Genomic DNA, 11110 nt, shown 5'->3' with positions numbered 1-11110 from the left:
GATTTAAACATCCAAAGATTCTGGCAGGGAAGTTTCAGTCAGACTCTGAAGTCAGTGAACACAGTAACTTATTTTTGTCGTACTTCTTAATTTTGATTTACAATGGCTATGGTTATTTTCATTCATTTTTTTTCATTTTTTTCCTGACAAAAACGGGCTTTCATATAGATCTCCCTGATGCTGCCTTATTCATCTACATCAATACTTGAAAAATGAAACGTTTTGCTTTCAACTCATTGACAAGGTTACAATATTATTCTTTCATAACACGGTAGATGGCACTCTTAGAAAGGGTCTGGCAGGAGATAAGTAGTGGTGTGAAAAGTTTTATCTCATTAACTGATATTGTTTTTATTAATGATTAGTGATTTGACTGATAATATCTTCATGATGTAGCAAAATCACCCATCAACATGAGGAGGGATTCCCCCACAGACACTGATAAGTCTTGGAATATGTCCACCATAGACAGAAAACTTGATGGTGGCGGGGAAATTTAAAAAAATAAAACTATTTAAGGGTTAAACCCTGATGCAACTGACACACACAGACACTCACTGACACTTTTACAGCTGAAAACTTCAAGTTGCTGGACTGAGGTCACATGTTTCGACATTATTATCAAGTTTTATTAAAATAAGCTCCAAAAGTCAAATATATTTTTCTTTACAGCAAATTCTCAGTTCAAAACATAAAGAAAAACAGAATCAAAATGAACCTGCCAGAGTCATGAAAAACATGCTAAGAGTCCATTAGTCCGGATACAGAGAGTCAATCGTCCTGTGGTGCCCCCTTCAGACTGGATCTGTGCTTCTTCTGGTCCATCTGGCCCATGACACGGTACAATTTTTTCCGTGCCTCCTTCTGTCTCTTCATCTTGGCCTCCTCCTGTTTCTCCTTCTGCTGCAGGAACTCCTTGTGTTTGGTGTGCTGCACCGTGTGGGCTTTCTTCCTCTTGTGGTTGTGAACTGTGCTCAGAGCGTGGAGCAGGGCCGCCACCTAAAGGAACGAGGGGGGGAGACAGAAAAAAAAAAAAAACTTGTAGTAATTGCAGTCATGTTTTACTGCAGGGAGAAATGCAAGGTCAGTTTGTAGTTGAAAGGGAATCCACAACAAAATGGGTCTTTTTCATAGTTTGGGTGTGTCAGTTTCTATCAGTTATGACAACTTTTTTGTATGAATGGTCAAATCAGTGTTTCATTATCGCAAAAACACACAACCAATGGCCGATGGTAGTTCCTGAGCTGCTGTGATGAGACCGTACAATCAGGTTTTACACACCTTCCTCTCGTGAGGTTCTCTGATCACGCTGGGACGTTGCAGGTCTCTGGGCGTCTTTCCTTTGGGTTGCTGCTGTTTGGGTTTGCTCTTGAAGGGCAGGGCCTTCTGGAGCTCCTTGGGGATGTGGAGGGGGTTGAAGTGCCTTTTGGCTCGGACAACCGGCTGAAGGGAAGAGGGCAAATATTCACGTCAGGTCGGCGGTTAGGGCTACTCTATTTTAGGGCTACAAATAAAGATCATTTATGATTAATCTGGTCTTGTTTGGTCCAACCAACAGTCCCAAAACCCAAAGATACTCAGTTTACTGTCATATCAAACAGAAAATCCACACATCACATTGGAGAAGCTGGAGGTTTGGAAGGTGCTGTAGCACCAGCTATGCCACGTTGCTCCTAGTTCCTCATCTATTTATCATATCCTGTGTTTACAGGTGTATCAGACTGGGTCTACCTTGTACAGAGAGTCGTTGTTGGGTTTGTTGCGGATGCCCAGGTCGTGTTTGAGCTGGCCCAGGGTCCTCATCCCCTCCCAGTTGTCCTTCTGACCAACAGGGAGCAGCAGAGAGGTGACAGGGTTGTACAGCTGTGGGACGGATACCGGGAACCAGGAGCGCAGAAACACAATGTCTGCACAAGACAGTTACACACACACACACACACACACACACACACACACACACAGCACATACCCTTTAATACATAACAAAACATTCATTTCATTGAATCATTGTCCGTTACACATTTGCATACAATAAAGACAATCATGGTTAAGATGAGAAACAGCTTCACCATGGTATTATACGTCTGTTTATATGAATATATTCATGTCACATTAAAAATTACCATAATTACAAGTTTTGTAATCGTACATACATTCATGTCAACAAACAAGTCATGATTACAACTGAAAAACTGTTTTTTAAGGTCCCAACATATCTGACTTAAATAATAATAATAAATAATAAGTAGTTGCCTGAAAACCAACCAGATATAAACACCTCAGACCATCAAGCTCTGTCATTAAAGGTAAGAAAACCCAAATGTAACAGAGAGGTTGCTATGTTGTCTTGAATCTGGCAGCATGAATGTTTAAAAGCTCAAAACATGGGAATCTTTCCCTCCTCTGCCATCCATCCCACAGGAAGTGAACCTGGTGTCGTCTTGTACTTCAGAGTTGCAAAGCTTCTCAGTTATACAATTTTTTTTTGTAATATCAAGACCCAGCTCCATGTTTTTGTGTTTCTGCAATGTTCCATCAAAAAGTGGAAATATTCCACATATCTTTTGAATCTTTTTTTTCACCATTTCCCAAAAATTCAGCCTGACAGATTTGGTATTTTTATAGAACAAACAGAATATAAAGGAACCCCACAAGAACCATAAAAGAAAAGTCCACAGGATAACAACACCGGTCAAACAGGCACTCACCACTCATGAGCAGGCGGTCCTCAAACGTGGCTCTGTAAGCTCCTGGTGGCGTGGACAACGCCTTCTTGATCTGACCTCTGACCCCTGACACTGTTCGTACAGAAGCACCTTCAAATTTAGCGACCTCCAGCACTGTGTTGAACATGCCCTGTGAACACGGAGGTTTTATTAATATTATACATACTGTGATGCTTCGCTGCCTTTTCAAGTTCAACACAAGCAGGAAAACTGCAGCCTGCTTGTTTTAGTTATCACAAGAATGCTTTATTTATCAGGTGACATGTCTGTCAAAGGTTGACAAAAAACAATGAGTTGTGTATGAAATGTCGTTTCCACACCTTAATGAAGGACGTGTTCTTAAAGATCTTGTAGGGGTAACCGATGAGTTTGAGCTTCTTCACTATGGTCACTGATTTATCCAGATCCAGAACCACCCCCGTGGCTGCAATCCGGAAATTAGCCTGCAGAGAGAAAACAGGAAGTAAACTAAATATTTTCTCAACACCTCCAGATGTTTTTTTCTTTTATAATTCATATAGTAAGTAACAGTGAAGCTGGTAATGGTCTCACTTCTTTTACAACTGGGATTGGAATGATGTTATTCTCAGTTAGCGTATTAAATGAACCGAGTTACCGCTCTGATTTAAACGGCAGTGATTTGAACAATCAGACTTACTTTAGTTCCTGCTACTGACTGCACAGCCAGGAAACCAGTGCCCTGTGGAGTGATGGGACCTTCAACGAGAGAAAGAAAAGGAGTCAGAATTATGGTCATTAACGTGGAGGCGAACATTTTAGACTGGACTCTAAAACGTTTCAAAGGCTTCTCAGCTGTGCTGGGACAAAGGACTGATTGCAGAGTAAGAAATGACTCCCATTTATTTAAGTAAAGGGTCTGAATACTTATGACAGTGACATTTCAGTTTTTCACTTTTTAATGAATTTGCCGCTTTAACTGGGCCTCACCCCAGATGGAGGCTCCACAGTGCATGTGCTGCGGTGTGTATTTGAGCAGGCGGTGGCGACCGTTGTGATCTTCGATGTGGTAGAGGGGAATGGTCTGGAAGCGCCTCCAGCCTAAGGACAGGATGAGGGGGTCCCGTGTCTTCAGGATGCGCTCGTACCAGCGGTGTTTCTTTAGTCGCATCTGACACACACACACAGACACACAACTTTAGATATGAGGGTATCATCTGGATTTCACACTGCCTTATTACAAAAAACCAGATGGGGCAACTGGGACTCAAACGCGGATTCCTAGAGGGAGCAAGGAAACATTTCACTACTGCGCAAACCATGTGTAGTCAGGACAAGGTTAGCCTAGCTTTGCTTTCCAAGACTGGAAATGGTGCAAAAAGTTAGCCTGTATTCAAAAATACACCCACTAACGTCTTTAAAGCTCATTAAAAGACATTCAGTCTCATTTATTTTATCGGTTATCTGTTGGGTAGTTCTGTGCTGGAACTAACTACCCAACTAACCTGTTGAGTAGAAATAGTTGGGTGATAGATTACCCTAAAACAACATTCGCAATTGTTGCTCCTGTGCATACTGGCCACAAAGAGATCACCTCTCTCAAGGTATTTCAATGGAGGTAATGGCTGTTTTGTGTTAAAATATATTCTGACGTTCAGCTAAATCTTTGCTAAGGCTTATTAAACAGACTGTTGAAGCTTCGCATTAACTTCACCTGAATTTTATAATGAATTTTTAGCATGGACCAGAACAATAAAGTTCTCAAGTACTAACAGTCGTGTGCAAACCATTACACGTACCTGCAGGTATCCTATGTTGCCTTCACTGGAGCCCAGACCTCCGAGGATGATGGGGTAATGGGGGTCAAAGTTGGTGACAAATTCACACGGGAGAGAGGAGATTTCTAATCTGACGTACATCCCTGGCCGGAAGCCTTCATACTGCACCCTGGTCTCATCGTCCACATCCTCAAACTCTGCCCTGTTCAGCTGAGGGCATTAAGACAGAACACACAAAATGAGAAATCAAATAAATACTAAGACAGCAGTAACTAACAAATTCTAAAATGTATGTTCACCGATCGTGCATGGTATTTTAAAAATGGTCTACCTCAGCCTGCTTCTGCATCTCCTCCTTCAGATCATCAAAGTAAGTGGCGTCTCCGTCGTCATATTCTGCATCGAATCGCTCCTTCAGTCTGCGTTTCTTCTCTAGACGCTTGTTCTTCTGGACCTGCTCGTCATCCACCTTCACCAGACTCTTCTCAGCTTCATCATCCTCCTCCTCCTCACTATTCAGCTGGTCGCAAGGTGCACGAGACAAAACATCATCCAGCTGAGTTCACCGAAGCTGTAACGTATTTGTATTTGCATTTTGAAATATCTCTGCTTTGGACACTTCAAAAGAAGTACCTCGGCCTGATCCTCCTGTCCAGTTTGTCCCTTGTGGATTTCGCCTGTTTCCAAATCCTCAAAGTCACCATACAGCTCCTCTGGATAAAACGAGAAGAAATGAGTGTCTTTTTTTTTTTTTTTTCGGACACCACATGGTTTACGTGCTCCAACAGTCAGAAACAAAACTGTGGTTCCCCATGTAAGCACTCTGAATCACTCAGCCAGTCTTAAACATAAAGTAGATTATAACTAAAGTCTAAAAGAATTCCTCTTCTTACCATCCTGCTTCAGTAGTGTGGCTGCATCTTGTCCGTCCTCCCACTTCCCTGTTACAAAGCAGTCCCTGATGGAGTTCAACATCTGAAAGAAATAAAACACCTCTGTATTTGTTTTTCATATCAAGAGAACATTAGTAACAAAAGAAATGTAAAGTTTCCTCATTATAACAGTTTTTAGAGCAGGGTTTCAAATGTCCTACCTCCTCCAGGTCCCAGTCGTGGGAGGTGTCCGGGTTGAAACGGGAGCAGTCCACAGCGTTAGCCTTGAACTTTTTGCTGTTTTGAGGGCGACTGACGCGAAACAGCCCCCCCAGCTCCTCCTCCTCCTCGTCCTCCGAATCACCCGCCTCTACAACTGAAAAAAAATACGGTTATCTTTAAGAGACACTGAAAAGCTCCAAAATACCCTCATTGAGGAGGCTGTGGTTTGTGGTGATGTGTTTCTGTTCCTTAATCTACCCTCATTAATATGAACAAAATATGGAGGGTGGACAAAATAGCTGAAACACCTGTCTGTGGAGTGCAATGCAATTTATTAACACCACAAACAACATCCTCCACAACTGTCATAAAGCCGAAGCAACCACGTTTAGAACACACTGCTGACTCAGTGTATATCATTTTCAGTTTTTCACCCTCTCTGTATCATCATCATTCACAACACCTTTGTCTTTGGCTAAAAAATATGTCAAAATATACTTAAATAATATAAATAAGTCACTGTAATGATCCCCTGTATAAAAGTATGAAGGGACAATAATTACCTGAGCCGTAGACCAGTTTTCTCAGATTGGGGGCAGCCTCTTGTTGCCGTAGAAACGCTTCCGATGCTCTCTGCTGCAGACCCTCCTTCCACCTCAGAGCCCCTGAGGAGGCAAACAGTAGACTGAACCTTCAAGTATCACAAACTGGCTCTTGATCAGGGTCAAATCCATCCTCAGCTGATATAAAGACACTGTTTACATCTTCATACCTGTGGCTGAGGCTGAGACACCCTAGGCATCTGTGTATCTTTGTCATCACAAGCTGAACTGAATTCGAAAGCAAATGAAAATCTGATTACGGAGGCAACATTGTATTTACCCTGCTCCTCCTCTCCATCACTCTCACTCGCTGTCTGTTCCTTCTCTGCAGCTTCAGCCGCACCATCCTCCTCCACTGATTCATCATCAGACCCTTCTTCCTCATCCTCCTCCTCCTCTTCATCATCGCTCTCCTCCTCGTCCTCCTCAGAACAGTGTCCAGAGTCTCCTGCTCTCCCAGCCTCCCCGCTCTCCTCACTCATCTCCAGGTCATCTTCGCTGTCGGCAAACGCCGGCACCTCCTCGGCGATCGCTCCTCTCCTCTCTCCTTTCTTCTCCTCTAGTTTCTGTTTCTTCACTGGCGGGGCGCTGCCTGTTACGTCCGTCCTTTCAGATTTGGCTCTTGCCTCTTTGAGAAATGTGGAAAGGTTATCCTCGTCTTCGTCCTCTTCGTCCTCTTCATCCTCCCCCTCCTCCTGGTCACTGTCCTCATCATCACTGGAATCGCCGCTGACGTCACCTTCCTCCTCCTCTTCAGCGAAGACCACCGCCCTCCTCTCTCTCTGGGTGTTGGGATCCCAGACAAGCTTCTCGTGAGGACCCTCCTTCTCTCTAACACACAAACAAAAACCAGAACAATTAGAAAAGAGTATGTTTCTTCATTTTGATATGATTCTTCTTCCAGTAAAAGTTGTGCTAACATATTACACAGACATAGACATGGGCAGACTCTCGCAACCCAGTATAAACTGGGACTATTTCATGTCTCCAATGACTGTCAAATCGGTTGTTGTGTAAAAGAAGAGGAGAGACAGAGGACTGGAGCTGTGTGGTGTCTCACCCGCTCTGCTGGTCCACGTTTGCGGGGTCCAGGCTGGCAGAGCCGCTGAACAGAGACACTTTACTGGCAGCCATCTTTTCATCCAGGGTGGCATGTGTGTCGATGAGAGACTGGACCAGCTCTGTGGTGGGCCTCACCTCCTCCTGTACCAGATGAAGAGCGATTTCACTTCCCGCTCGGTACAACAAGCAACTGAACTCTGATTTAACTGGTCAAAAAAATAAATAAACAGCACACACACCTGCTGCTGATTGACGTGGTTGGCAGGAAGGTCGATGTACACGGCATCTTTGTCGTACACGACCCCTCCGACCCCAGTCATGGGTGCATAGAGCAGGCGCTCCTTCTCGTTCAGTGCCCTCTTCTTCTGAGCGTCGGGCAGAGGACACGGGTCAGGCAGGAAGTTTACGTCCGCCACCTGAAAGTCTCCGACACCTGCAGAGTATAACGACGCACAATATATCTTTCACCAGATCTTGATTCCACAAGAAACAATACAAGGAAAGGTAACAAGCAGTGTGTGATTATGTACCTGGGATATGGACCTGGCCTTTGTTTTTCAAATATGTCCCTCTCAGGTAGCCGTAGAGTGACACAGTCCGGTCGCATTTGGGGTCTGTTCTCACCCTCTCAGGGTCAGTCAGGTCCTCCATACTGTGCCAATGCAGAAAGGAGCGTTGAGGATATAATAGCTAACTGGAGTTAACAGGAGTACATAGCTCCACAGGCCAACACTCACCGGTCAACCAGCACATAAGGGTGGGAGGTCTGCCACACCAGAGGACGGAACTTCATGACTGAGATGAAGCGGCCGAGGTTCTTCACTTCCTGAATCTGATATTCACCATAAACCATGCCAGACAGATAGAACAGCTTGGCCCCCTGACAAACAAACAAACAAACACACAACATGCACACACATGTAAAAACAGCCCTTTTATTGGCAGATGAGTTATTGTTTCAGTGTATGATGAACACAGGGTGAATTTTTTTTTTTTTTCCCCCCCAGCAGTGAAGACATGAGCGTGTCGGTTTTAACCTGGTAGACCTCGGTCCAGAAGCGATGTTTGAGGTTTTTCTTCGTCTTCCTCAGCGTCTTGTTGTTCTTGAACGAGTCCAGGTGAGTCAGCACACCCATGATGCGAGGAAAGCCGTGCACCTGACAGATGTTGAGAAACTCGAAAGTCTCCATCTCAAAGCCGAAGCTGGCGTCGATCAGCATCAAAACCTGGAGAGAGAAAACACAGCGCATTGAAACGGATTTAGCTCATAAAGCTTTATTCATCCCTCAAGACTCAATTCAATAGTTGATATACTGCTCACAAGATTAAAAAAAAAACTTTCAGTACTGACAACAACATGTTGATTATATTACAAAGTACACAAATATGCTTTCTTGAGTAATACTGCTCCTTCATATTTTTCTTAAATGTACTCGTTTACTGCAAACTGAAAAAAGAAAAAAACAACTCACCAGGTCAGCTACTTTTGCAAGGTCAATCATAGTGTTTATGTCGTTGTTGCACTCCATGAAAGTAAGGCGACGCTTCTTTCCTGAAGAACAAGACAAGAAGTCGCTTATTAAACAAATAATAAACTAATGTAACGTGATGGTGACCCCCACCACAGGTTAGAATCCGGCTGACCACCTTGTGTCGCGTGTCATTCCCCACCTCCCATGTCCTGTCAGCTCTCTACTGTCACGTCTCATTAGAGGCAGGAAAGGTCCTGTTGATGAAAGCGGTGGACCGAAAGATGCCAAACTCACCGGAGACAATGGTCACAGGTCCACATATGTCCCCCAGCTTCTGCCGGGTGAAGTTTCTGATCAGGCAGCGAATGAGGGTGCTTTTTCCCACCTTGGGGGGCCCGACAACTGCAATCACAACCGGAGGCGGCTCCAGGGGAGTCCGATCCACAAGGGGGATGTGATGTTTTTTGGCCTTTATGTCCTGGGCCCTAAAAAAAATATACATACACAGGCAGTAGTTTCAGACTATGCTTGGACTTACCTCAATTGTTGATTGTTATTACGTTGGATTAATTAATGGAATTATATCAGCTGTGTGTCCCTGATGTCCCTGAAGGTGTCAACACAGACCTGGTGAATCATACATTACATCTTTGATGCTACAGGGGCCTGAAGTCCCAGTCGGCCTAACAGCTGTGCAGCAGTACAGCTAATAAGAAAGCCATCAGCGATCAAACCTGTGGAAGGTCTTGGCCATGCGGACAGCGGACTGAACCGCAAACGCTTTGGGGTTGCGTTTGCGTTCATCCTCCTCCGTTGAGCCTCCCTGCTTCTTCAGCTTCTTCCTCTCCGCCTTGGGTCCACTGTGCTTCTGCTGATGTCGCTTCTGTTCCTTAACCTTCCCGTCCATCGTGTCCACTGCAGCACAAAAAAAGATTTTAAAAAAAAAACACACACAAGACATCATGTCACAGCAGGTGTCCAGGAAATGTACCAGAGTATATATGTACAAGTAAGTCTAGGTAAGACAGACACGAAGTGTTCAGACCCCTTCACATTGTGGACACTTTGTGTTTTATATGTGTTTTTAAGTAGATAAAATTGCAACAGTTACCCATAAGTCTGACCTTAATAATCCATAATGACAAAGTGAAAACATGGCTTTGGTCCCCACTGTCTATACATTAAGAAGATAAATCAGAATCTACACAATTAAAATGTTGTAACAGGATTTCTGGAAACATGATCTCCCATTAGACTCTTAGTTTGGTTTATTTTCTTTTTACTGTTACTCTTTTATGCCCACAACAGAGCTTTGGTTGTAACTTCCGGTTGCACTGATATTAAAACTGTTATGATACATGAAAAATAAAAACACATTTGTCAATTCAGATTAAAAATCAAGCACAAAACAATACTCAATCAAACCACCCTCTGATTAGTGGGCAACTGGCTCTACCTCCTGAGTCACAGTCCAAACCCTATTAAATGCGATTATATGAACCACTGAACCTAGTTTTAACTTTTTCATTTTACATTGTTCAATACTGCAATAGGTTTGAGCCATGTGGCAACACATTTTAGTATAAACTGTAAACGCTGCATAAATCTTTTTTTTTTATTATCCACATCATGTGACCCAGTGTCTCACAGTGTATTCTACAGAGGGCACAAACCTACAGCACAACACAATATACTGTATTAAACACTATATCCCACTATAGTATAAGGGAATTAGTCCCTGAAGGCACCCCCAGCACGGGGAGCTAGGACATGAGATAACAGTCCTCCTACTAAGCAGACCCTGCTGGATTCGGACTGAATGTCTCTCCAATGTCCAGCTAAAAAAAAACTAAGTTTACTGCGGTATCTTATTCTGTACTACTGGGCCAAACAAAGGAGGACACAGTGGACATGTTTTTTAGTGAAGCTGTAATGAAGTGAGACCCCCTCATGGATCCAGGCTGCAGCCTGTGCACAGTGGCGTATCAGAGATCTCTGTATGTCTGAATGAACACAAGCTAGCTAACAGCTAACGGCGTCTCCCAACCAGCTACACACATCTCTCTCTTCAATGTCCAGAGAACAAACAGACATAACCAGTGTCCATACCTGCAGATAAAACAGGCTGCAGTCGGCTTCCAGTCTGCTGTCGTGTTTTCTTCACTTCTCACGTGTGTATAGTATACGCCGACCCGGATGTGTATATAAGTGCCACTTCGTAGAGAAACGACTGGGAACAAAAAAAAATCAAAGAGGTTCCGCACAGCCAGGGTGTGGTTCCAAAAACCCTCCACACGGTGGCACCAGCCTCCAGAGATGCGCGCCGTCTCTCTCCTCGACAACAGATGGAAATTGATGACATCATGAATGTTGCATGTTTTCTTTTTTTTTTTCTTTTTTTTGGCGGGGTGCAACTTT

At 43.9% G+C, this 11110-nt stretch overlaps 1 protein-coding gene across 3 annotated transcripts; it reads right to left on the bottom strand.

The window, feature by feature from the left end:
• Positions 1 to 396: 396 nt before the first annotated feature.
• On the bottom strand, positions 397 to 10880 carry bms1 (BMS1 ribosome biogenesis factor). Of its 3 annotated transcripts, none has more exons than XM_041067006.1 (23): positions 10802 to 10880; positions 9427 to 9607; positions 8987 to 9177; positions 8693 to 8772; positions 8258 to 8446; positions 7958 to 8100; positions 7751 to 7872; positions 7460 to 7653; positions 7219 to 7361; positions 6439 to 6989; positions 6120 to 6221; positions 5556 to 5710; positions 5356 to 5437; positions 5096 to 5175; positions 4794 to 4982; positions 4484 to 4672; positions 3675 to 3855; positions 3385 to 3443; positions 3047 to 3169; positions 2709 to 2856; positions 1732 to 1907; positions 1282 to 1443; positions 397 to 999 (listed from the first exon to the last, which is right to left on the bottom strand). In XM_041067006.1, the coding sequence occupies exons 2-23, from the start codon at positions 9597 to 9599 to the stop codon at positions 772 to 774; spliced, it is 3660 nt and encodes a 1219-aa protein (XP_040922940.1). In that variant the 5' UTR covers positions 9600 to 9607; positions 10802 to 10880; the 3' UTR covers positions 397 to 771. The 3 variants fall into 3 exon arrangements, with proteins under 3 accessions (XP_040922940.1, XP_040922939.1, XP_040922941.1); XM_041067005.1 differs by lacking the exon at positions 10802 to 10880 and adding an exon at positions 9817 to 9927; XM_041067007.1 differs by lacking the exon at positions 10802 to 10880 and adding an exon at positions 9817 to 9926 and having other exon boundaries at positions 398 to 999; positions 4794 to 4979.
• Positions 10881 to 11110: the final 230 nt, after the last annotated feature.

The sequence above is a fragment of the Toxotes jaculatrix genome, chromosome 21 (assembly GCF_017976425.1).
Source record: "Toxotes jaculatrix isolate fToxJac2 chromosome 21, fToxJac2.pri, whole genome shotgun sequence".
Classification (NCBI taxonomy): Eukaryota; Metazoa; Chordata; class Actinopteri; family Toxotidae; genus Toxotes; species Toxotes jaculatrix.
Note: the sequence above shows the minus strand (reverse complement) of the source record. Positions and strands in the feature narration are given on the sequence as shown.

Excerpts from the sequence above, each read along its gene's own strand:
- bms1 (XM_041067006.1), bottom strand. The coding sequence starts at position 9,599 with ATGGACGGGAAGGTTAAGGAACAGAAGCGACATCAGCAGAAGCACAGT. Across the intron at positions 5,176-5,355 it reads CACACTACTGAAGCAGGATG|AGGAGCTGTATGGTGACTTT; the intron begins GTAAGAAGAGGA and ends CGTTTTATCCAG. Across the intron at positions 3,444-3,674 it reads CTGTGGAGCCTCCATCTGGG|GTCCCATCACTCCACAGGGC; the intron begins GTGAGGCCCAGT and ends CTCTCGTTGAAG.